This window comes from Entamoeba invadens (genome assembly GCF_000330505.1).
Source record: "Entamoeba invadens IP1 unplaced genomic scaffold scaff_1105074724931, whole genome shotgun sequence".
Lineage (NCBI taxonomy): Eukaryota > Evosea > Mastigamoebida > Endamoebidae > Entamoeba > Entamoeba invadens.
The window spans coordinates 41621-66667 of record NW_004443563.1 but is presented as its reverse complement, the minus strand read 5'-3'; the positions used below and the strand labels follow the sequence as shown (position 1 = coordinate 66667).

At 30.1% G+C, this 25047-nt stretch overlaps 6 protein-coding genes across 6 annotated transcripts; 3 read left to right on the top strand and 3 right to left on the bottom strand.

Annotated features, from left to right (window-relative positions):
- Positions 1-993: 993 nt before the first annotated feature.
- On the bottom strand, positions 994-2430 carry EIN_122280 (hypothetical protein; the record flags this gene model as incomplete). Its single annotated transcript, XM_004259040.1, has 1 exon — positions 994-2430. One exon carries the CDS (start codon positions 2428-2430, stop codon positions 994-996), a length of 1437 nt encoding a protein of 478 aa, XP_004259088.1.
- A 2776-nt stretch (positions 2431-5206) lies between these two features.
- On the top strand, positions 5207-9670 carry EIN_122270 (protein serine/threonine kinase, putative; the record flags this gene model as incomplete). The annotated part of the gene is made up of 1 exon (XM_004259039.1): positions 5207-9670. The coding sequence occupies one exon, from the start codon at positions 5207-5209 to the stop codon at positions 9668-9670; it is 4464 nt and encodes a 1487-aa protein (XP_004259087.1).
- Positions 9671-10587: 917 nt separating this feature from the next.
- EIN_122260 (GTP-binding protein ryH1, putative) lies at positions 10588-11883 on the top strand (the record flags this gene model as incomplete). Its single annotated transcript, XM_004259038.1, has 5 exons — positions 10588-10636; positions 10689-10747; positions 11176-11218; positions 11319-11408; positions 11570-11883. 5 exons carry the CDS (start codon positions 10588-10590, stop codon positions 11881-11883), a joined length of 555 nt encoding a protein of 184 aa, XP_004259086.1.
- Positions 11884-13776: 1893 nt separating this feature from the next.
- On the top strand, positions 13777-20399 carry EIN_122250 (protein serine/threonine kinase, putative; the record flags this gene model as incomplete). Its single annotated transcript, XM_004259037.1, has 2 exons — positions 13777-14012; positions 14228-20399. 2 exons carry the CDS (start codon positions 13777-13779, stop codon positions 20397-20399), a joined length of 6408 nt encoding a protein of 2135 aa, XP_004259085.1.
- A 1331-nt stretch (positions 20400-21730) lies between these two features.
- On the bottom strand, positions 21731-23440 carry EIN_122240 (hypothetical protein; the record flags this gene model as incomplete). The annotated part of the gene is made up of 1 exon (XM_004259036.1): positions 21731-23440. The coding sequence occupies one exon, from the start codon at positions 23438-23440 to the stop codon at positions 21731-21733; it is 1710 nt and encodes a 569-aa protein (XP_004259084.1).
- A 578-nt stretch (positions 23441-24018) lies between these two features.
- Positions 24019-24408, bottom strand: EIN_122230 (profilin, putative; the record flags this gene model as incomplete). Its single annotated transcript, XM_004259035.1, has 1 exon — positions 24019-24408. The coding sequence occupies one exon, from the start codon at positions 24406-24408 to the stop codon at positions 24019-24021; it is 390 nt and encodes a 129-aa protein (XP_004259083.1).
- Between the last annotated feature and the right edge of the window lie 639 nt (positions 24409-25047).

Here is a 25047-nt window from a genome sequence, read left to right as displayed (position 1 = left end):
ACTAAAGTTATATTAATAATACATTTTACTACAAAAAGTAAGTAATGAAAGTCGGCTTCTTGACACAAAGTGTATCACAAAGTCATCATCAGACGCGTTATCACCTGCTTTATAAACTGAGCACCAAACTACAAAGACACACAGTTGACATGGTTGTAGTCTTTGCAGCACTTTATGCGATTCTCCAAGCGGGCGCAGCAGTTGTAGCCGGTCCAGTCTTACTTCCAGTGCTTGCCGTTGGAGCCGGTGTAGCTGCTGTTGCTGGAGCAGCGGCGGTGACAACTGGTGTTGTCATTGCGGTCAAGGAGCACGAAGACAACAATTTGAGACGAGACTAATAAGCACCAAATTAGTTATAATTGACTCTATCGTTACAACTTCTTATTCTTGTTATTAATAATTTAAATTTAAAGTCTATATATGTAGTATTTGAATTGATTCAAATAGCAATTATTTATTAAATTGTTATTCAAAAAATCGCGACAAAATTATCTCATACAGTTTATTTCAAACGTTATCTGGTACTTTTTAAACCATAAAGATTGAAATATTACAAAAAGCTGTCCCAAAAATTTATCCCAATTGTTTTGGTATTTTTCACGTTTTACCCAATTCTCTTTTTTGAAATAATAATCGATTGTTTTTTGTCAAAAAGACAACGTTTATCGACTGACTTTATAATTATTTTATAGCAAAATGATCTTACACCTAGATTTTTATTTTCATCCTTTTTATTTAAAATCTTGTCCTTTTAAAATAAAATCTGTCATTTTCAAACTATTTTCCCATCATTTTCAAACGTATTTTCACTGTATATATAAATGTATGTTTTACTGATTTGATGATATGATTATTATTAAAATGAAGAACAATAATATATTTTAAAAACATTTAAATAAAATATATGAGTTTGTTTTCTCATAAAAACTTTTTAATGATGTTTTTAAATAAAAATATACCTGAAAAAATCACTTACTTTCCATCCCTTATTTTTTACTTCTGAAGAATCCAGAATTGTTTGCACTCGCTCTTAAAAGTCGAAATTTTCTGTGACACGCTTTTTCCCTCTCTGTAATTTGGATCGTGTGCCCACAACATGTCACCGTCGAACGAGTTGATAGAAATGAAGTGTCCTCCTTGAGTCCATTGACCTGGTGCCATAGACGCGATTCCTAGAGCACCTGCGTCTATTTTTGATCTGATATAATTCATATCCGAGCAACTTCTCTGTTCGCACCTCATTCCATATTTGCTTGCAACTGAACAGAAGAATTCCCAGTAGGTTCCTTCGTTGTCGTTTTTCATTCCGTGGTCCATAGAGTATTGTGCCATTTGTACTGGAGTGACTGATCTATCTTTGAATGTAGCAACGACCATAGCCATAGCTGTAGGTCCACATCCACTCGTGCAGATAGTGTTGCCCGTATTTCCTCTATCTGAGTACATTGAGTACTTCCATCTTCCGTCGCATTGATTATAATAGACTTCTTGGTGACATCTTGTCTGCGACTGACATGGAGGGTACGGCGAACTGTTTTGGTTGTTTGAGTTAACATTTCCTCCCACTGGTTGAATAGCTGGGGAGCCACTTCCACTCGATGGTTTCCCACTTGTCAATTCTTCCAATTTGGCGATGGTCTGAGGGCCAGCAATGCCGTCCACTTGGAGTCCGTAATCACTTTGGAATTGTTTAATAGCCGCAATTGTCTGAGTCCCATCAAACCCATCAGCGCCTGTTGGTCCACAGTTGTATCCCAATTGAATTAACATCGTTTGCACGTGTTTTGTCTGTGCTGAGTAATTTGTGAGTTGTTCTAATTTTGCTATTGTCTCGGGTCCGGCATCTCCATCGACTTTTAAACCGTATTTGATTTGGAATTGTGTGATGGCTTGGACTGTGCTTGGGCCCATATACCCATCAGCACCAGAAGATCCACACGAAAAGCCTAATAAGATCAACATCGTTTGGATGTGTTTAGTCTCCTCTGAATAGCCAGAAGATGGGTTTGTGAGTTGTTCTAGTTTGGCGATAGTCTCGGGACCAGCATCGCCATCGACTTTCAAGCCGTAGTCTTTCTGGAATTGTGTGATTGCAGCAACTGTGCTTGGACCATTGAAACCATCAGCACCAGAAGATCCACAGGAATACCCCAATTGAATTAACATCGTTTGAACATATTGGGTCTGTGCAGAATAATTGGTCAACTGCTCTAATTTGGCAATGGTCTGGGGGCCAGCTATACCATCAACAGCAAGTCCATAATCACTTTGGAATTGTTTGATCGCCGCCTTGGTGCTTGGACCCATCTGGCCGTCAGCGCCATTGGAACCACAGGAGTATCCCAATACTATTAACATCGTCTGGACGTGTTTTGTCTGTTCGTCTGCTTGAGTGAGTGTGAAACAGATAAGGAGGAGTGGTAATAACATGCTTTTTGAATTGAAAGTATTCGGTTTATATAGGAATTTTGTGTCGAACAAACTTTTTTTTACGAATTATTTGTTTGGTTGAAAAGTATTCAAAAGGTGCAAAATAATTAATAAAAATTTTCGAAGAGAATGATGGATTTGCAAAGAGGAAAGTTGACCAAATAATCCCGAAAACGAAGAAATAAATGGCGAGAAAAGAAAAAAAATACGTTGGAATTTTTTTGTTTGGAAAACGTGGATGTTTTGATTCTGAATTATTGGCTCATTGAAACAGAGTGTCCAAAAATAATTAAATAAGTTCAAAGTTAAGAATTTGGATAATAATCCCGTTTATATGGAGAGTCCAATCGTAATACAAAAAAACAAAATAATAATTTGGAATGTATTGTTTCATCAAACACTCTGCTCGTTTACTTCACCCCAAATACGAAAAAAATGATGCTTTTATATTTGAAATGTTAAAAAATAGTCTGGGAAATACAAGGAAGAAACATTTTGGTAATAAAAAGTTGAAAATGCGAGATAATAGTTTAATAAATAGATCAAACTATTAATAGAATCATTGGAAGATGTTTTTGGGATAAAATATGCTTTCACTTATTATGTTTACTTATTAAACCCGATTAATTGTTAATAATTCTACCCATTTATTCGTAAACTGTCTGACATAATCAAAAGTATGTGAAAATGGAAAAAGACAACCAACTTGACATTTCGAAAGGAGCAAATTTTCTTTTAAAAATGTATTCATGAATCAAAAGTTCTGTTTTCGCTTTTTTATTTGTTTGAATTATAATTATTTTACTACTAAATGATAAATAATTAATAGTTTAAAATTAAGAATCCCTCATGAATATTATTAAAAAAGTGACACCATATTGTTCATTTGCTTTTTCTTGTTCTTATGTAATAAAACGGACAAAACCGTATTAAGGAATAACTTCATATGCATTTATATGTACATTTGGTTAAATATTATTACAAATTACATCTGTTTTATACACACTTCGTCATATAACAATTCTTAATTCTTGTGTGCAATACTTATTAATAATAACAATTAAATATTATAAATTAATAATTACAATAATTTACTTTATCAAACAAATCAAAAATTGGTAAATAAATAATAAATATATGATTAATTATATATTTCGTTAATTATAAAGTTTTTTATGAAATTATAAAATTTTTTCCATAAAAATCAAAACAATAAATAGTTTATTGTTTTGATTAAAAATAGAAAAAGTTGATTATGAACAGGTGTTAATTATTAATTTATCATTTAAAAAATCACAATAAAATGAAATGCCATTATATATGTTTAAATGGGTTTTGATGTGTAGTTTTGTTGTTATTTGTTTATTATATATTAATAAACAGTTTTAAATTAAATAGTTATTCAAATGCATTTTATTATCATTAGTCGATAAATTAAAGGTTTATGAAATGTAAAACTATATTTTTCAATACATATGAGTATAAATTGAACAATAAGTTAATTATTTAAACCGTATTGTAACCCAAAGTTGATAATATATATCCATTCTAAAACATTCTAAATGTTTTAGAATGGCAATTACTTCAAGCCCATAAACAGCAAGATATTGATTTTTATACCACATGTAAATATATGTGTATGTCTCAATTACAAATACAAATATGTTTTAATTTGTAACGTTATTATGTATAATTTTGATATTATGCAGGTTATGTTCAATGTTACATTTTCTTATTAAAAAACAAGTTTTTGTTTCACATCATTTTTTAATTTAAAACTAGTTAAATGTAAACAAAAAACATATTATCATGGATGTTGCGATAATATTACTAAAAAGTGATATTGGAATATAATATCAAATTAACTATTTACAAATAACAAAATATTGGATGTCAAAGCAAAAGAAGTTGTCATGAAAATAATGTTATTTACAACAAAAATTTGAATTAATATGAAAAAAATTTTTAAGTGTTCAGTCAGTTGGTTATTAATGAAATTGAAAATCTTAACAATTTTGTTTCTAAAACAATTTCATGTATTAAACTAACGTTATTAATACTAACAGTTAAAAAGATCAATTAAGACGACGTATAGTCACGTTTTAATAAACCCATCAATATATTTTGTATTAAATTATGTTTTTATATTGATAAATGTGTTGTGCGCACAACAAAAACAAATATTTTTGAGTGTAAATCAAAATCAATTATTGAGAAAATAATAAAACTCATTTAAAATCCCAATTTTATTTAAAAAACGATAAAAATTATTTAAACCTGGTTTATAGTCACTTGATAATTTATTTAATAAAACTTGTTATTTGATAATACATTTGATTTTGAATATCAGTTAAATAACAATATAGTAATTTAATAAAATAAAACTGTTTTAATATTTTCTTGATTAATTTTTTGAGTAATTTTTGTCTCAGTCAATTTTTATTTTATATTTATAATGCAAAAATGTAATTTTGTTTTTATACAAAGTTTGTGGTTTTTATTGTTTAATAACAAGATTGTATTTTTTTCACAATAATGTTTAAAAAATAGAATAAAACTTATAACAAATGATAACCATATTTGACTTCCAATTATTCATGTGTTTTTTGAACACAATTTTTCAAAAATAAAATTACAGACCCACTATATATAAATACATTATATATATATGATTAATATTCATAAAAAACTTTTAAAAAGTAATTTTTCTATTATAAAAAACGTGTTTTTACTTTTTTGCAAATATTTGACCAGCAAATAACTTTAATTAAATATTATGATACTTGTCAATTTATTTACCACTCGTTTACATGTAAATGTGTATTGCTTTCTTATATCCGTTGTTGTGGGCGTTGCTTGTTTATTTCAAAGTCCACTTTGTGATTCATTTGAGTTGGCTAATAGTTGCACTTTTAATGGAAACCTTTCAATTACAAATTGTTCAACCGAAGAATCACTATTGTCCACAACAGGGAATGCACAATTGAGTATCAAACAATTTTTAAATGTTGATGGATTTGGAGTGATAGAAATGAATTCATCAAGTAGTATATCAGTTTCGAAGAAAACATATTTCAATTCCAATTCTCAAATACATCTTCATGATCGTTCAATTATGAAATTAAATAATCAAGCCACTTTTTCAGGAGATTCTCAAATTCGTCTTGAAGATAATGCAACACTGACAATATATTTATCTAGTTGTTTTAATAACAACTCTATTCTCTTTTTGAAAAACAACTCAACTGTTAACTTTAATGAAACGTATTTTTATAACAACACTTTTTGTTCAATTGAAGGTACTTCTACTATTCACACAAAAACAATGCAATTCAAAAAAGGGAATTCTACTTTGATGATAAAAGACAATGGCTGTCTTAACTCTACACAAACTTTATATCTTTGTTCCAATTCTTCTGTATTTCTTGAAGGAAATGGAATATTGTATTTTTGGAGTCAAATTGTTGTTACTGATAATACATATGTAGAAATGAAAAATAAATCTTTTATGAATTCAGTAAACATTTTTATGTATAGTGACTCGTTTTTAATAATGAGGGGAGACTCTACAATACAAACCATAACCGATTTATATTTAAAAGATAATGCATTTTTAGTTATGAATGACCACACACAAATGATAATAACCAAAAGCTTAAGAACCGATGATAATATTACAATCCAAATGAAAGACAGTAGTGACGTTACAACCAACAGCACTATTGTTGGTGGTACTTTATCGTTATTTGATAATGCATTTTTTCATACAAACTATTTGAAAACTAGTACAAAAGGAAAAATAGTTATGAATGGACTTCAGACGCTTTCAAATTTCCCAGTGATCAACAGCTTTACAATGATATGGGAAGTGGGGGAGTGTTCGGTATCAGGAAATTCGTTAATTATTGTGAAAAACAACACCCAAATGGGTATGTTCACTATACATTCTTATGAACGAACAATAAGAGATTTTCCTTTAATAATTACACACAGTTTTCTATTTTCCCAGTGGATCAATTTAAATTCAACTAATTTCGATTTTATATACTCCGAAACTGGTTTTAATGGAACATTCAAAACCGATAAAACTTACTCAATGTTATTAAACGGAAAATTATTGAGAATTGGTTCTTTTAAAAAGATATTTTGCCATGTCAGTGATATCAAGTACAAAGATAACATATTTGGAATAAGTTACGTTGAGCCTTATTGTCCACTGGATTTAGAAGATTGGTATATTACTCCTTTGAAAAATATTACTCAATTAAGAATTGATACAGAACAGTATCAAAATAACAAGAACATTTCTGGTTTGGTAAAATTGAAAAACGAGGACCAATTTGGTGATGAAAGTGCAACAATCGATAATGCACAAATTTCATTTGTTAAAACAGATTCCATTGTTGTTGAAATAGTTACAAACAAAAGTTTAGAAATTAGTTTAAATGAACTAACCAAGACAGTTCTTTTTCTATCAGTAACAGATTTGTTTATTGGTAATGTTAAATACAATGCTGCACTGAATACAAAAGATGAATTTAAAATAGTTTACGGACTTAATTGTGGGTATGGATTATACAACAAAACAACTCAACAATGTGAATATCAAAATTACTGTAACAATTTAAAATGTGAATATTGTCATTTTAACACAAAACGGTGTATATCATGTAAACTCGGTTTTATTTTAATGAATGGAGAATGCGTCAATTCATCAAATTGCCTAATAACGAATTCTGATCGTTGTTTAAAATGTTCAATCGGATTCCTTTTGATAAATGGAAAATGTTTCAATTCAAGTGATTGTATTTTATTCAATGTTAATGGGAAGTGTCAAATATGTGATAATCACAATGGTTTTGTCAATAATAATGGCAAATGTCAATATAAAAATATATACACTGAAGTTGTTAGCAACTGGAACATAATTTCATGTCAAAATGGATATTATGTCGAGACTAATTTAACAACAAGTATGTGTATTAATTGTGCCATAACATACTCAAATACAATTCAGTGTGAAAATGGAAAAGAGACTCAATGTAATTCAACAAGTTTAATGAGCGATGATATGAAATGTGAAACAAATAAATGTAAGAACCTAAAAGATGAAAACGGGAAATATTTATTCGACTCGAACAATTGTAAAACCATTTTAAATTCAAAGTGTGTTGAATGTGAAAATGAATTTTTCGTTTTTAATTTTTCTTGTAAAACAAATAAAATCGATTATTGTGAAATTCAAAACAGTGGTGGATGTTTAAGATGTATAAATTCTTATTATGATGATGATACCTCAAAAACATGCGAAAAGTGTGATTCAAGTTGTTTGACATGTGTTGGTCATTCAACTCTGTGTTTGAGTTGTCCAATTGGGACGTTTGTTTCCAATAATAAATGTATATCTAATGTAGAGTTGGCGGGTAAATGCATTCAATTTGCATCATTTGGAAGTGGTTGTATTCAATGTAAAGAAGGATATTTCAGAGTTGGTCTTGATTGTTTAGAATGTGACAAAAAGTGTTTAACATGTAACAACAAAGAAAATTGTCTAGTTTGTAATTCAACAAATTATAAAACCAGTTTTGGAGATTGTCTTCCAAGATATACAATAGAAGGTTGCGATGTCGAAGTGACACAAAACGGCTGTTCCAAGTGTAAGAAGAATTATTATATGTTTAATTCGAATGAGTGTTCTTTGTGTGGGCAAAAATGTCAAACATGTGTTAATAAAAATAGTTGTACATCTTGTGATGAAACCCTGATATTAACAACAAATGGAAGTTGTGTTGGTCTTTCTTTAATTGCAAATTGTATGAAAATTACTCATTCCAAATGTTCCAAATGTACATTTTGGAATATACCAAACGATGATGGAAAGTTGTGTATTAAACATGTAGTTTGGTGGGTTATACTACTTTGTCTTTTGTTTGTAATACTGTTATTAATGACATTTATCTTAATAATAACTTTGGTAATAAAGAAAATATTGTTAAACATTCAAAAGAAAAGAGACAATATAACGACTGTTTTTGAAATGAAAAGATCAAACGTACATTTTATAACTTTATTGGGTGGAGTTTGTGTTTCTTCAAAAGAAATTAATTTTAATTTGGATGTTGATGAAATCCCAGTTAACAAAGAAACTTCTCAACTTTTTTGTGTTGGTAATGAAAACAGAAGTATTGTTAAACTACAAATAACTTCAATTTCGAAAAACGACAAATACTCAATTAAAGTCGTTCCTAAAATTGTAACTTTAAAGAGAGGTTATGCTTGTGAATTTTCTATATACATTAAACCAGTTTGCACTTGTAATATATCCGAATCAATTCAAATAGTTTCACAATTGCTTAAAAACGAAGAAGTTAAATACAATACAATTAGTATATATGGGTCTACACAACAATCAACAAGAATAGATTATAATGAACTAATAGAAGAAAAGAAACTCGGCGAAGGGTCTTTTGGTGTTGTATATAAAGGCACATTCAGAGGGAATACGGTGGCTATCAAGAAGATGAAAGAATTCAAAAATGAAGAAAGTAGCATTGTTGAGTTTGAGAAAGAAGTGAATATGTTAGACAAGTTTAGAAGTGAGAATATAGTACATTTCTATGGTGCTGTTTTTATACCAAATCACATTTGTATGGTCACCGAATTTGCAGAATATGGATCTTTACAGGACTTGATCAAACACAAGAAGAGTGATGAAATATCAAACAAAATACGTGTCAAAATGCTGTTGGATGCAGGAAAAGGAATATTGTATTTGCATGAGAACGGGATATTACACAGAGATATCAAACCAGACAACATACTCGTCTTTTCATTGGAATTGAATCAACAAGTTAATGCTAAGTTGACCGACTTTGGATCAAGTAGAAATATCAACATGATGATGACAAACATGACTTTCACAAAAGGTATCGGCACTCCAGTGTACATGGCTCCTGAGGTTTTAAGACAAGACAAATACACTAAAAGTGCAGATATTTACTCCTTTGCTATTACTATGTATGAATGCTTGAGATGGAAAGAAGCTTATGATAAACAGACTTTTAAGTTTCCGTGGAAAATTGCTGAATTTGTCATTTCAGGAAAAAGACTTGACAAACTTGAGTGTATAACCAAACAACAATTTGAAATAATAGAAAAGTGTTGGGAAGAAAATATTTTAAAAAGAATAACAATACAAGACGTTGTTATTCTAGTTGAAAGCGTGTTTATTCAAAAATAATTGATACAATTTTAAACAAATGTTATATATGATTATCATTCATTTTATCATTTAAAAATCATTTAAAAATAAATAAAAACAATAATATGCTAATTTCATGTTATATTTTCACAATAAATATCCTTTTTAAATTCAAATATTATTAAAATTGTTAATATATAGTTGAATTTTAACATTTTTTATTAATAATATAATAATATACTAAGAATATTTTTATTGTAAAATACTTATTGGCAAAGTTGATGATAATGTCTTTAATAACTATATTATATAATAGAAACAATTACACAATATAGTTGTTAATTTTAAAGTGGTCCTACCATACAAACTTTGATTTGAATTTTTAATACAACAATAATAACAAGACTTGTTTTTATTTTAAATAAAACTATAATTTATTATTATTTAATAATTATTATTATAATTAGAAAATACAATAACTTATGGAATGATTTGTTTTATAAAATGTAATAAAAAATACCAAACAATTAATTAAACAGAAATTTCTGTTCTTAGAGAAAATAAATAAAAAACAATATAAATATTAACTAAATTTATTAGTAAATTTTATTAATTGTTTTAAGTAAATAACAATTAAATTTTTTTATTTTTTTTACCATTTAAATTTTGAGAACTGAAAAACTTTTGTTTGATTTTAAATAAAATAGTACCATATATTTAAATAAAAATAAATTAATGATATAATACAATCAATTTATTTATTTTAGTAATAACATCATTTTGAAAAAAATTAACCAAATCGAATAGTAGAAAAAATTCTTTTAAAAAACATAATTTTCATATTTAGATAAAAAAATATAACATACGATTTCATCACACACAATCGGGAAAAGTTATAAAAAAACTATTAAAAATAATTCGACAAAAAAACAGAAAAAGCATTAAAGAAAAAAAAGATGGCGGCGATGATGAAACACAAAATTGTCTTTTTAGGAGATTCCTCGGGTTTGTTCTCGGTGATCTGCACACATTTTTAATTTCAAAAAATAACAAACAGTTGGTAAAACGTGTATAATAGGGCGGTTTATGACCGGAGATTTTAACAATGGCTACGAAGTTTGTTAAGTATGACTTTCAATTGTATTTCCCAAAAAAACAATTGGAACTTAAAATTTACTTTTTTCAACCGATTGCCGAAATTAACAAGGGAAAAATATCAAATAAATTAACGAACTATAATACTTAAATTTTATCAGCAAAATTATGTGTTAAAAATTAATGTTGTCCAATAAAAACATTTCGTTGAATTAATCTATGACTGAATTTAAAAAAAAACATGCGTGACTTCTTTGCTTTACTTATTTGGAACACAAAAATATATTTTGTTCGAAATTTTTTGAAAGTATTTATTGTTGTGACAAAAAGGTTTAAAAATGACAAATAGGCAACAATTGGTACGGACTTTTCAACAAAAGTTTGAATTCTCATTTTTGTATTATAAAATAGAATTTGGTTCAATTTTATAATTGTTTATTAACAAGTAGTCACTTGTGTGTAAAAATGGCAAGACCATACAACTTCAAATTTGTTTGTTATTATAACAACACCACAAAATGTTTATGTTATTAGTTCTTCATTAGTTCATTTTTTATATATGTTTTGGGATATAACGGCGATTCACAAAAAGGGGATACAGCGGGGCAAGAACGTTATCGATCACTCATCCCATCATATATCCGTGATAGTGCTGCTGCTGTAGTCGTATATGATGTTAATGGTTTGTTTTAATTTTTTTAAACTATATTAATATCGACCAATATTTTCATTGATACATGATATTTTAGACAATATTACTCTCATGTTTTACTCAATTTGCCTAAGATATAATATTTTAACTCAAACCCCCTAAATTTGAATATAAAAAGCCTGACGAAACAGACAGACAGACTTTTGAAAATGTTTCGAGGTGGGTGAAGGACTTGAAGGAGTTAGAGAAAGGGAATATCTTTGTCTATTTAGTTGGGAATAAGATTGACATGGAAACAAGAGAAGTGCAACAGAAAGAAGCCCTTGCGAAGGGAGAGGAGTTGCACTGCAATTGCTTTGAAACAAGCGCAAAGACTAACATTAACATTTCCGAGTTGTTTGCGTCGATTGCTGAGAATTTGTGCACCCTCCCAATACCAGCAGACGAACACGTTGAAGTTGTTAATGTGAATAAAAACAGTGGTAATACATCGACGTGCTGCTGAATTGAGTCGAATGCTTTGAAATAACGATTTTTAATTGAATTTTATTTCAGAAAGTGTAAAGACCAACAGAAAATTGTCGTACACTTGTGTTTTTAGTATCAAACAAACCAAAAAATCGGGAATAATTTTTCACATATAAAATTTGACTAAACAATCAGGAAAAAAAATGGGTTTTGAAAAAATAAAAACCCGACTTTATACATAAAAATAGCTTAAAACAATGTGTACGACTATTTTCTAATGTACGACAGTTTTTTGGTGCTCTTTTATTGTTTTTTTTGTATAGTTTGATATTAATAGAATATTTATTAAATTGAAAGATAATTATAGGTTCTATTGTTTAGAATGTCTTTTAAATTATAAAAGTGTAATATCAAATTATTGTTATGGACTGAGTTATATTCTATCATTTAAAACCAAAAATTGTTGCTATTATTATGAAATATATGTGTGGTGTTGTTGCATTAATATTTGAAATATTTTAAGCATAAATTAATTATTATATTTATAATTTAAATAAAAATAAATCGTGTTTCTAATATCAATATTTTGATTATTTTCAAAAAAAATTTATCATGTTGTTAATTGATAAGTATTTAATATTTAAAATTGAGTTTAAATAAATATCTATTTTTAGTTATTTTATCTGTATATTACTTTGTATACAAAATACATGTAGAACCAATGGGGGCGAAGAGATGGTTATGGCAAATAACTACTCCTAGCTATGAAAACCGAATCGAATTATCGAGAAGGTAAATCATAATTAAAACCTTTTTTGTATACAAAATACATGTAGTATTTACATACATATATAATATGTTCAATTTGAGTAACACAACAAATTAAAATTTTAAAATTGTTGAGGTTGATTAACTTGTTTATAAATCTAATTAATAGCCGTGTTAGTAGATTATTTAAATTCATTTTAAATATAATCATTATATTAAAAATGAAACCATATAACACACATAATTAAAAAAATATTAACCATTTTATATTAATTTTTAATGATAGAAAAAACTTAAAACAAATATAGTCAACAAGAAGTTTTATTTAAAAATGACATTTTAGGGGTTATAATTTAAAAATAAACATATCCACTTTTATTTTAGAATTAAAAAACGAAACATAAAAAGACCGAAATCGAATTCCATATGAAAAAGAAATCGACAAAAAAATGCTACAATTTAATAAATATTTTCAATCGGATTTTCAAACAATAAAACTGCATATTAAATATCAACTAAACAATAACAATTAGTTTGATATAGTTAACAATTGTATATTTTAGTTTTTAAACTGTTAATTAAAAATTCAACTGAATACAACCAATTGTATTATTATATATTTATTGTATTTTTATTAAAAACAAGCCATATTAATTGTTATCTTTATAATTCATTTTAAAAAAACCCTACAAATTATCAATTAAAGATCTGGAATATTTTTAAAATTTTTAAATTTTTATTAATTTGGTCTTTTGTTGAATTTCTAAATTGTATGTAATTTTGTCGAAAACATGAAAATTTATTGTATCGATAATGTATTAGTGTAACTAGTAAAATATTATTTATTATATAATACAATATAGTATCATTCTTTCGATAATAATAAATTCATTTTAAACGTTCTTAGTTAAACTTACAACAATACATTCGTTACAACAAAATAAGTTGCTCATTATTTACCATTTCATTTGAAAATAGAACTGACGTTTACACGACAAGATATTTTATTGTAAATATTCATCAACAACATAACAACACATTTTAAGATATTAAATCAATTATTTTGTGGAAATTAAAACATAATTGCTTAAATAAGAGTATTTAAAAATCAAAAAGGTATTTAAGAATTTACAAAGTCTTCAAATAAAATCAATTTGTTCAAATGATTTGTTGCACCCTGCTTACCTTTTTCTTTGCACTAAGTTACTCATTATATTGGTGCCAAAGTGGAGAAGATAAGGTGGAGTGCTTTTCAAAAGTCCAGTATCAATGTACTAGTGATAATTTCTTTTTTGAGAACAACACACTCTTTGTGAGTAAAGTGACTCACCCGACTATTAAGTGTAATTTAGTTGAAAATTTCAAAGTGTCTGTATCAGACGATGTTATGAGTTTAAAGTGTGTTTTAAATCAAGCAACTTTGAGTATCACTACAACAAGTAAAATTTATAAAAATGTCACTTATAAATACTTCGAAGAAAATGAACTACAATCTATAAATACAATTAATAAGCGAAAAAATCGAAATATAAAACAACAACAACACTCACTTGTGGAAATTTGCAAATTTCAAATTGTCTCACGTGTTTGTCAAGTAATAGTTATAACTACAGTGGGTGTTCTCTTTGCTCCCCTGGTTATCAAATTGTGCGCTGTAACACCACTGATTTTTATTGTTCACGAGAATCAGACTCTTTTCGGTCGACTTGTTCCATTATTTGTGACTCCTATAATTCTCTTGTGTTATCAGATTCTTCTTTTAATTGTTGCGGTACAAATTGTGTTACCGAGTCCTGCGTTTTGTCGTCATATAAATTTTCAACGTGCTCTTCTTGTAAGTCAAATTACCACATGAACTCCAACATTTGTGTTCCAACATGTTACTCTGGAAATTGCAAATATTGTTCTCCAACAAATCCAAACACGTGTTTAGAATGTTACATTGGGTTTTTCTTAGAAGGGACTTCGTGTAATACATGTAGTGCAATGTCGAATTGTATGCAATGTGATCACTTCGTCAAAAATTGTACCCAATGTTCAACAAACTATTATTTATCTAAATTTAGTGATCATTATGAGTGTACTATGTGTCACTATGCATGTAAAGTCTGCTCTAATTATATTGGATGTACTCAATGTTTGGCGGGGTACTATTTAAATGCTGGACAATGTGTGCAATGTGATTGGTCATGTGGAGGTGCATGTGCAGATGTCACTGGTATATGTACTAACTGTTCAAGCAACTTAGTCTTCTCCAACCCTAAAAGTAAGTCGTGTATTCAGTGTAGAGATTTTGATAACAATTGTGGTCAGTGTTATCCAAATGGTGAACGGAAATGCTATGAGTGTCAAAGTGCATTTTATCCAACTACCAATGGGAAGTGTACATCATGTGATCAAAGTTGTGCGTATGGGAAGTGCAACAGTGTAACTGGAATTTGCAGTGAGTGTGCGAGTGGATATACTAAAAATATCAGTGACAGTATTTCATGTGTAAGTTGCACCGATTTTGATGACAAATGTGAAGTGTGTTCTACATCCATTCGGAAGTGTAATCAATGCACTTCCGGTCTTTTCCCAAGTACTTTATCTCCGTTTAAATGTGTTGAATGCGATAAAACGTGTCTTGGAATGTGCGATTCGACAACTTCACATTGTTATTCATGTGTGGATGAGTATGTCCTCAGACTCAAAAATTCAACTACCTGCGAATTATGTCAGAACTTCGACCAAAACTGTTTACAATGTGACGTCAATGGAAATAGAAAATGCGTTCAATGTGAAACAAATTATTATGTTGATACAAATGGAAGATGTTCTTCATGTGGAGAACACTGTTCTAAATGTGGTTCTTTAACAGGAGAATGCATTGAATGTGATGAAAATTACATATATAGTGAAACTGATAATAGAATGTGTGAACTTTGTAACACATTTGATACAAATTGTATTTCATGTTCAAGAAATTCAAGTCGAATATGTGAGAATTGTATAAAAGGAATGTATCCGGAAACAAGCAGTGGGAAGTGTGTTAATTGTGGAATAAACTGTTTTGATTGTAATACAACGAATGGAATATGTTTGATCTGTGAAAGTGGCTTCACATTGAAAAAACCCAAAAATTTGGAATGTGAGTTATGCGTACATTTTGATGAAAATTGTGATGTTTGCTCAACTAGTGAAAGAAAGTGTATTGTGTGTAAAACTGGGTTTTATCCCGATTCAAATGGTGTGTGTTTTCGTTGTGATTTAAATTTAAATTGTCTTGAATGTGACAGTAAAAATGGGACTTGCACAAAATGTGTTACAAACACTATTTTTACGACTCCAAAAGGTCCGAATTGTGTTAATTGCAATACAATAATGTCACATTGTGTAAAATGTTCTTCTGATTTTACAGAGAAATGTGTTGAGTGTGATGATGGCTTTTATCCCAACAAAAGTGGTACATGTATTGAATGTGACTACACTTGTGACAACAAATGTGAATCTACCACTGGGGTATGTAAGAGTTGTCAAAGCAATTTTGTGTTCACAAAAATAGAATCAACAAAGTGTGACAATTGTTCACTTTTTGACACAAATTGTGTTTTGTGTTCAACTTCATTTGACAGAAAGTGTATTGAGTGCCAAGAAGGAAAATATCCCAAATTAAATAAAAATGAAACTACATGTAGTGATTGTGACTCAACTTGTAACAGTAAATGTGATACAAGAAATGGTTATTGTACTGGATGTCAGACCAATTATGTGTTGTATGAAATAAGCAGCTTGAAGTGTCAAAGTTGTTCTTCTTTTGATTTAAATTGTCTAAATTGTTCATTGGATTACACAAGAAATTGTGTTGTATGTAAACCCGGGTATTATGTTGTAAATGGGAAGTGCAAGCCATGTGATTTGACATGTGGTGGAAGTTGCGACACAAACACTGGTTTTTGTACTTCATGTGCAACTAACAAAGTATTTTCATTAACAAATAAAAGTATTTGTATCGATTGCAATCAATTGGACCAAAATTGCGTGACATGTGCAGCAAATGGTATAAGACAGTGTGTCACATGCACAAATGGAAAGTATGCAAATTCTGAAGGACAATGTGCCGATTGTTCTTCAGAATGTGGAGAACTGTGTGATGGCACAACCGGGAAGTGTACAGCATGTACTTACAACAAAGTATTAAAAAACAATGACTCCGGAGAGTGTGAAGAGTGCACAGAATTTGACTTAAATTGTATAACGTGTGCCACAGACGCTTCAAGAAATTGTATTCTGTGTAACACAGGTTATTATCCAGTGAATAACAATAACACCAAGAAATGTCAAATGTGTGATATAACATGTGGAGGATATTGTAATACCGAAAATGGTATTTGTACTGGGTGTTTAGAAAATTACATTTTCATATCAAATACAAGTAAAACGTGTCAGAGCTGCAATTCGTTTGATAAAAACTGTAACACGTGTTCACCTTTATTTGAAAAGAAGTGCGTGAAGTGTGGAATTGGATATTATGTTGAAGAAAATGGAAGTTGTTCGCAATGTTTTTCAATAAATGGAAATTGTTTGAAATGTAGCCAAACAGAGAAGAAATGTCAACAATGTAAAGACCCTTTTCATATCAATTTAGAAGGGAAGTGTGTTGAATGTGACGAAGGTGAATATAAAATCAGTGAATATGAATGTTCCAATTGCTTCAAAAGTGTTCCAAATTGTAAGAAATGCACTTCCTTATCTGTTGGTAAAACAAGATGTGTTGAGTGCTTTGAGCCATACACAACAGATGACAATGGAAACTGTGTGAGTTGTGGAGAGAGTAAATATTACAACAATAAAACACTAAATTGTGAACAAAATAATGTTACATGTTTCAGACAAATATCAAAAGAAAAGTGTTTAAAATGTAATGAAAATAACTTTTTGAGTGATGGTGTTTGTATTAAAACAACTCAATGTGATAATTTTTCAAATATTACAACGACTTCTTGTGATTGTTATAACCAACTTTCAATCAACTCCGATTGCCAATCAATTGGATCAAACTGTAAATATCAAAAAGTTGTAAAAAGTCTTTCTATTTGTGTCAATTGCAACGACAACTTCACAAATGTGAATGGAAATTGTATTTCAAATAAAAACAATCAAGAATTAATAAGGAATGGTAATATATTTCAATGTTATAATAATATGAATGTGGGGTATAATAACAGTTGTGTCAAATGTAATGAATATAATGAAGTTTGTGTGACAAATAACAATATTGAAAATGCGCTCAAATGTAAATATGAAGCAATTTATGGAACTGTGAACTCAAAATGTAGTTTGGATGAGAATTGTGAATTGGTGAAATCTGGATTTTGTAATAAGTGCAAATCAACAAACAAAGAATTAGTAAAAGGAAAATGCTCTGGATGCAAAACAACAAATTGTGAAAATTGTGAAGGTGGAAAATGCAAAAGGTGTTCTGTTGGATATTTATATTATAAAGAAAATTGGTGTATTTCATCAAACAATGTGAAATGCACCAAAGCAAATAGAATCGGGTGTGTTGTATGTAGTGAGGGGTATTACCAGACAGACGCAAAGAATGTAGAAGACAAGTACGATTACTGTGTTCCAATAGAATCCACAACAGTCACAAATTGCAAGAGATACAGTGCAAAGAACAACAAATGTGTAGAATGTCTTGATGCATTCAAATTGAAGGGTGGAATTTGTGCCGAGACATTTGATGAAGACGACAAACTCAAAACAAACACAAAAACAGCAACAGAGACTTCCTGTCAAATCAGAAACAACAAAGGATGCCAACACTGCGCTGATGGGTATTACAACATCAACAACGAGTGTGTTCAATGCCAAAACGACTGCTTAACTTGTTACAACACAACTTATTGCACTTCTTGCAAAGATGGCTTTTATCTGAGTGCTGACATGACATGCAAATCACTTGGTGCATTACAAGAAAGTTGTAACATTGCATTGCCTGGTGGAGGTGGATGTGCGATCTGTAACAGTGGGTATTATCGAGAGGGTATCAGCTGTACACAATGTGATGAGTCGTGTGCACTTTGTGTGAACAGTTACGAGTGTCTTGCATGCAAAGACGGCTATTTCAACATCCCAAGTGAAGGCAAATTGTGTGAATCAAATACAACACTCACAAATTGTGGGTTATCATCGTCGTCTGGATGTGAGAGGTGTGTGTCTGGTCATTTCTTATCAAATTACAAGTGTTATGAATGTTCTTCAAATTGCACATCATGTGAGAGTGAAAGTGTGTGTACAATATGTAACGAGAGAGAATATGTGTTGGTTGACTCACAATGTCTTTATTTCACAAAAGTTGAATTCTGTGTGTCAGCTCTAAATTCAAAGTGTGTGAAGTGTGAAGGAAATCATAAAGCTTCAGACGACGGTGACAGTTGTGTTGATTCAGTCAAACTTGGTGTTGTGATTGGCATTCCAATTTCTGTTCTAATATTAATTAAAATTGTAGTATCAACTATAATAGTAACTATTATTATATTAATTCTTCACAATAAAGAAGAGGAAAAATATCATAATATTTGTGTTTTCAAAATGTCTCGTTCGAACATTGCAATGATATCCATCAACAAAGTGTTGTGTTGTAATAAAACAACAATTTGTTTTAACACAGAAGAAGATGATTATATTCCAGTCGATGAAGAATCTCGCGACTTGATATGTATTGGAAACAAATCAAAACACCATTTAAAAGTGCAATTTAGTGTTATAGAAGGGTGTGATTGTTATGAAATACGAACAGTGCCTTCAATAGTAACACTAAAGAAAGGAGAAGCGTGTGAGTTTGAGATATTCATCAAGCCCTTGTGCTCGTGTAAAATCAAAGAAAATGTGTTGGTTATTGGTCTTGATTTGGTAAATGATATCCAATACACTGAGAAATTAAATATAGAGACGACAACAGTCCAGTCAACTAAATTGAATTATCGAGAATTAGAAGAAGACATTAAAATAGGAGAAGGCTCTTTTGGAATTGTATACAAAGGAATATACAGAGGGAGTGAAGTAGCAATTAAAAAGCTCAAAAGTCTGAATGCTACTAAAGAGGCAGTTGAAGAATTTGAGAATGAAGTAACGATGTTAGACAAGTTTAGAAGTGAGTTTATCATCCACTTCTATGGCGCTTGTTTTATTCCTGAACACATATGCATGGTCACCGAATTTGCTTTATACGGGTCTTTGAGAGATTTGATGAAACACCAAAAGTCTAATGAGATTAGATTAAAAATTAAAATGAAAATCATAATAGATACTTCTAAAGGGATATTATATTTGCATGAGAATGGGATACTACACAGAGACATTAAACCAGACAACATACTTGTCGTTTCATTGGAAAATGAGATGAATGTCAATGGGAAGCTGACTGATTTTGGAAGCAGTCGAAACATCAATTTACTCACAACTAACATGACTTTCACAAAGGGTATTGGAACACCAGTTTATATGTCAGAGGAAGTCTTAAAAAAGGAAAAATACAAAAAGCCGGCTGATATCTACTCGTTGGCTATTACAATGTATGAAATGTTTATTTGGGGTGATATCTTTCCAAAGAACGAATTCAAGTTTGCGTGGATTATTGCAGATTTTGTTTCTTCTGGAAAAAGAAAGGAAAAGCCTATTGATATGGATCAACAATTGTTTGAATTGATACAGAAGACGTGGGCATCGAAACCCGAAGACAGACCAACTATAGATAAGGTCATTGATGATTTGCAAAAATATTACATTATTTGTTAATGTTTTGTTGTTGTTTTTATATACATTTGATTGTCGTATAAATTTGATTTTTATCTTATGATGTATTAATTGGATAAATCTGGTGCTACTATTTAAAATAAACATCGAATTATAATTGTAAATATAACAAATGTATACAAACTAATTGTTTTTATATTTTGGTAATGATGAAAAACAAAAAACAACAAACAAATTAATGGAACAAATAATAATAATTATCATAAATATTTCTTTGATTTATTTGTGTTTTTTAGTTATTAACATTGTGAAATGGTAATTTTAAACACTCAAAATCACGATTTTTATTCATTGTTAAAAACAGTATCATCAATGTAATAAATGTAATAATTTTTAAATAAACTTATATGTAACTTTTGACTCAAAAATTTGCTCCACAATAAATAACAATTGACTTTATATTAAAAATCTTGTCTTTTTATAATGTTAATTGTACATCAACTAACAGGACGTAGAGACACGTTCTCAAAGTGAATATATTTGAATTTGTATACTAAACTCAAAACAAAGTTATTCGCTTTTTCGATTTTTAATATTTATTATATAGCCACTGCTATTTACAAAATTAAATAATTATGGGACTATTAAGTTATTATTACTAATAATACTAACAATAACAATATATTTGTAGTAATTGGTAATTCAATTATAACAATTAAATAACAAGTTATATCCAAAAAATTCATTTGAATAATTAATATCAAATGTTTTAATAGAAATTAATACTATTAAACAATAGACAAACAATCAATAAACTGACATTTTCTGTCTGTTTTTGTCGAACTCTTGGCAGAACATGATTGAAATTCCGCCATAGAAATTCACAACAAACAGCAATGGGTGGTGCCGAGAGACAAACACACCAAACGAATTTGACGGCAATTTAAATATGCGTTTCATGTTCGACACGACTTGTGTTGTTTCCACTCCCAAATGTTGACTTTCCAAAACGTCGACGTACTCATTGTTGAATGTTATGACATGTTGTCCGTTGCCCTTCACGTTATCTCTCTTTTTCGACATAATTACTCTCTCAATAATTGTTTATTTACTTTATTTAATAAAATGACAAATAAAAATAGCACTATTTTTATTCAATAACGCAACAATGCTATTTACTGCATATGGTCGTATCAATTAACATTCAACCTATAATTATAATTTATAATATTATTTATAATATTATTATAATTAATTATTTATAATAACTAAATAGTTATAATAGTTATTAATTATTATAATTATAATTAGAAGAAATTAAGTTAATATTCTTTCTATCAAGTATTATATTATATTAAAATCTATTTGTATTGCTATAAATAATAACAAACTGAAAACTTTGCCTGCACAATCCCCTCTCTTCCAGCATAATCCGCCACAATTCGCAACTTATCGTCAAACAACAAAACTTGATTTCGCGTCACTACAAGTAACTTCCCAAATCTGATTTCTGCTGTCTGTACAAAACACCCCAAGTCGCTTTGTTCACTTCCGATGATGACTTCTCCATTCTCGTCGACGCTGACGCTCTTTGTATCAAAAAACCCGACACCGCGTACCGGGTATTTATGTCTCCACACTTCGCTCATCTCACCTTCCTTGTCAAATTGGCCCACAACTCCATTTGAAAATCCAACAACGACCTTTCCAGTCTCCTCACTAGCGCAGATACACGTTGGAAACACTGTTTCGTCGTTGCCCTTCCAAACGCACCTTTGAATGGTTGGGGTGTTGTAGTTGACAACACCGACGGTGTCTTGCGTAGTGAAGGCGCACAACTCTCCAAACTCGTCGATGTTAAATTCCGGTAGTGTGGTGACCATCACTGGAATTCTGACGACCATTGTAGCTGTAAGATCGCCAGCAAGCGGTTGCTCGTATTTGTAGATTTCTCCCGTCGAACTGAAACACACAAAATTTCCTTCTTTTGTGAAAGTCATTGAAAAGACGGAAGAAATGTCATGCGACCGAATGTCTTCTATTGTAAAGTAGATAGGCTGTTTATTTGCGCGATACACCGCCTCACCAAAAACAAGTCGCTGAATGTTGTCGTCGTTGTATAAGTACGAGTGTTCGGAGAGTTCATTGAGTACATTTGAAGAGGCGCTTTCCGCCTCTTCTTCGTGACTTGGGATGAGTAATTTGGAGATGAAAATATCATCAAATTTGGAGGAGGGGTATGTCGCAACGGACAGTCCTATAAAAAGAGAAAAATGCGTTGGTGTTGTTAGAAACGCGACTCTACGTGGCTCTGAGGTGCGAGGTTGATACTGAAACACGCTGGACTCAGTCAGGAAGAAGATGCCAGACTCAGTGATTTTGTAGTCGAGGATTCCAGAGAGGGGATAACAGAACCATTTTTTGCTTTGAAGCCAGAATTGGTAGACTTTATGATCAGTGACTATAATGCACCCATTTGTTGTTATAGAAATTGTAATGTCCTCTGTGTCAACAAAAGAAATGTACTCACTCAGACTTTTTTTTGCGAGTAATTCAGTGACTTCAAACGTTTCTTTGTCCAATTGAATTGCATAGAAAACAAAGTTGTCGTCGATTGTGTAGAGGACGCCATTTGTTGTGTTGTAAGCGACTGCGGCAAGTGGGTTGAGTGTGACTTGAATAGTGAATTTCTCTTTAAGTGTGGGGTAACTTGCAAAGATGACAATGCCAAAAGTTGTTGCGAGGACTACACTACTGTCACAGAAACAGACATCGGTGATGATGACTTTTGTGTTGAAATACGACGACGAGAGCGACTCCTGATATATCGTCTCTTGTGGAAGAAGTCTTCCCTCTTCGTTCGAATAAAATGTCACCGCGACCTCCGATATGATGCAGAACACTTTTTGACTATATCGTGTCTTGTGCGGTGTCGAAAACGAGTAATTTGTCGATGATGTGAATTTCTGAGTAATCACTTTGCCCGGGTAAGTCACTATATAATTCTCACCGGACGTGGTAAGGACCATGTGTGAATTATCGGAGTATCGGATGACCTCCTTGATGGCGTCGGGCTCTTCCATTGTATTCATTGAAATATTTTTTTTATTTCAGTTTTTTTCTTCACTTTTAAATTTTAATAAATTTATATTTTTATCTTTTTTAAAAGTTTTATTTATAATAAAAGTTTTATTAAATAACTTATTTGGGAAATTGGTCGACGGAAATTGTTTGAATGTTTGAACAACTGTATTCATTGTGATCGTTTAACTTATCAAAATAAAACTCTTTGGTTAAAACACAACTATATGTTCATATCACAATTTAGTTTTATTATTGATATGTTTTAATGCAAAGAGTTTCATATGTCTATTTTTCCTATACAAACTTTCAGTTGCTTCAAATGTGACTTACAACAACAATAATTTAGTATTATTACCATTTACTATAAAAATAATATATGTTATAATATAATATATATATGTGATAGTTATACATTACAAATTGCACAACTATTCACGCCAATGTCAAAAGTTCTTTTCACTATATTTTTTCAAATGTAAAGATGATATAAATAATAGAGAGTTATATGCATTATAAAAGTTCAATGATAAGCTAAAATCCCTTATTAAAAAATGAGTAACAATGAAAAATAATTGTTTTAATAGCCGGATTGTCCCATGTAATCCTTGAGCTTGTAGACAGCATCGGAGTTCTGTCCAGCAGAGACTGAAGCGTCCTTGAAGTATCCGATCAAGATGACTTTGATTCCTTTGTAAATTGAAACACCAGCAGCACCGGCCTTTCCAAAGACGGTTCCTTCGTCTTTGTCAGCTCTGGTGACGGTGTATTTGACACCACCAATGTGAAGTCCCTTTGATTGGAAGTCTGCAACATTGCCAGACATGATGGCATTTGCAATAGTGGTGGCTTCTGCTTGTTGAATTGTCATTCCAACTTGTGACATAATGGCACCATTAGTCGCAAGAATGATTCCTCCGTGGCCCTTGCCAGCACCGATCATTGAAGCTGTGTATCCGTCCCAAGACATTTGTGTCTTTTTTGCCTCTGCTTTTCTTTTTATAGGCGCGACACATCACCCATCTTTTATTCGCTCGTTTTCTTGAAATATTGGGCGACAACAGTAAACTGTTCCTTTTCAAGTAATTTGGTGCAATTATTATACGTGGTTTTTGTCTAAAATAACGGGAACTGCAATTTTGGTTTTTTAGATAAAACTCTGAAAAACTATAATTTGGAGTTCGTGTATTTTATTACCTCAATATATTTTTGGAGGAAATAAATAACTTGAATTGATTTGGTTATATCTTTTTTAATTAATTATCATACAAACTAAAATAAATAATATATTTGGTTTGATTTATTGTTCAATAAAATATAATATCAACATAAATAAATAAGTTAAAATATATAATAACATATTTGATATAATTTAATCAATATATGACTATTAATTTCAGTAATGATAAATGATATATTCATGTGGTTAAAATAAACTTGCTTACACTAGATCATTAAGACAATACATAATGATTATTTATTTTATAAAAAACAATAATATTATTATATGAACAAAATTTGTAAATTTTACATCAATTAAGATGTTATTTTATGCTTAAACACCACCAAAAGTGTTTAAATGTTAATAAAACAATTAAACAGAGGCATT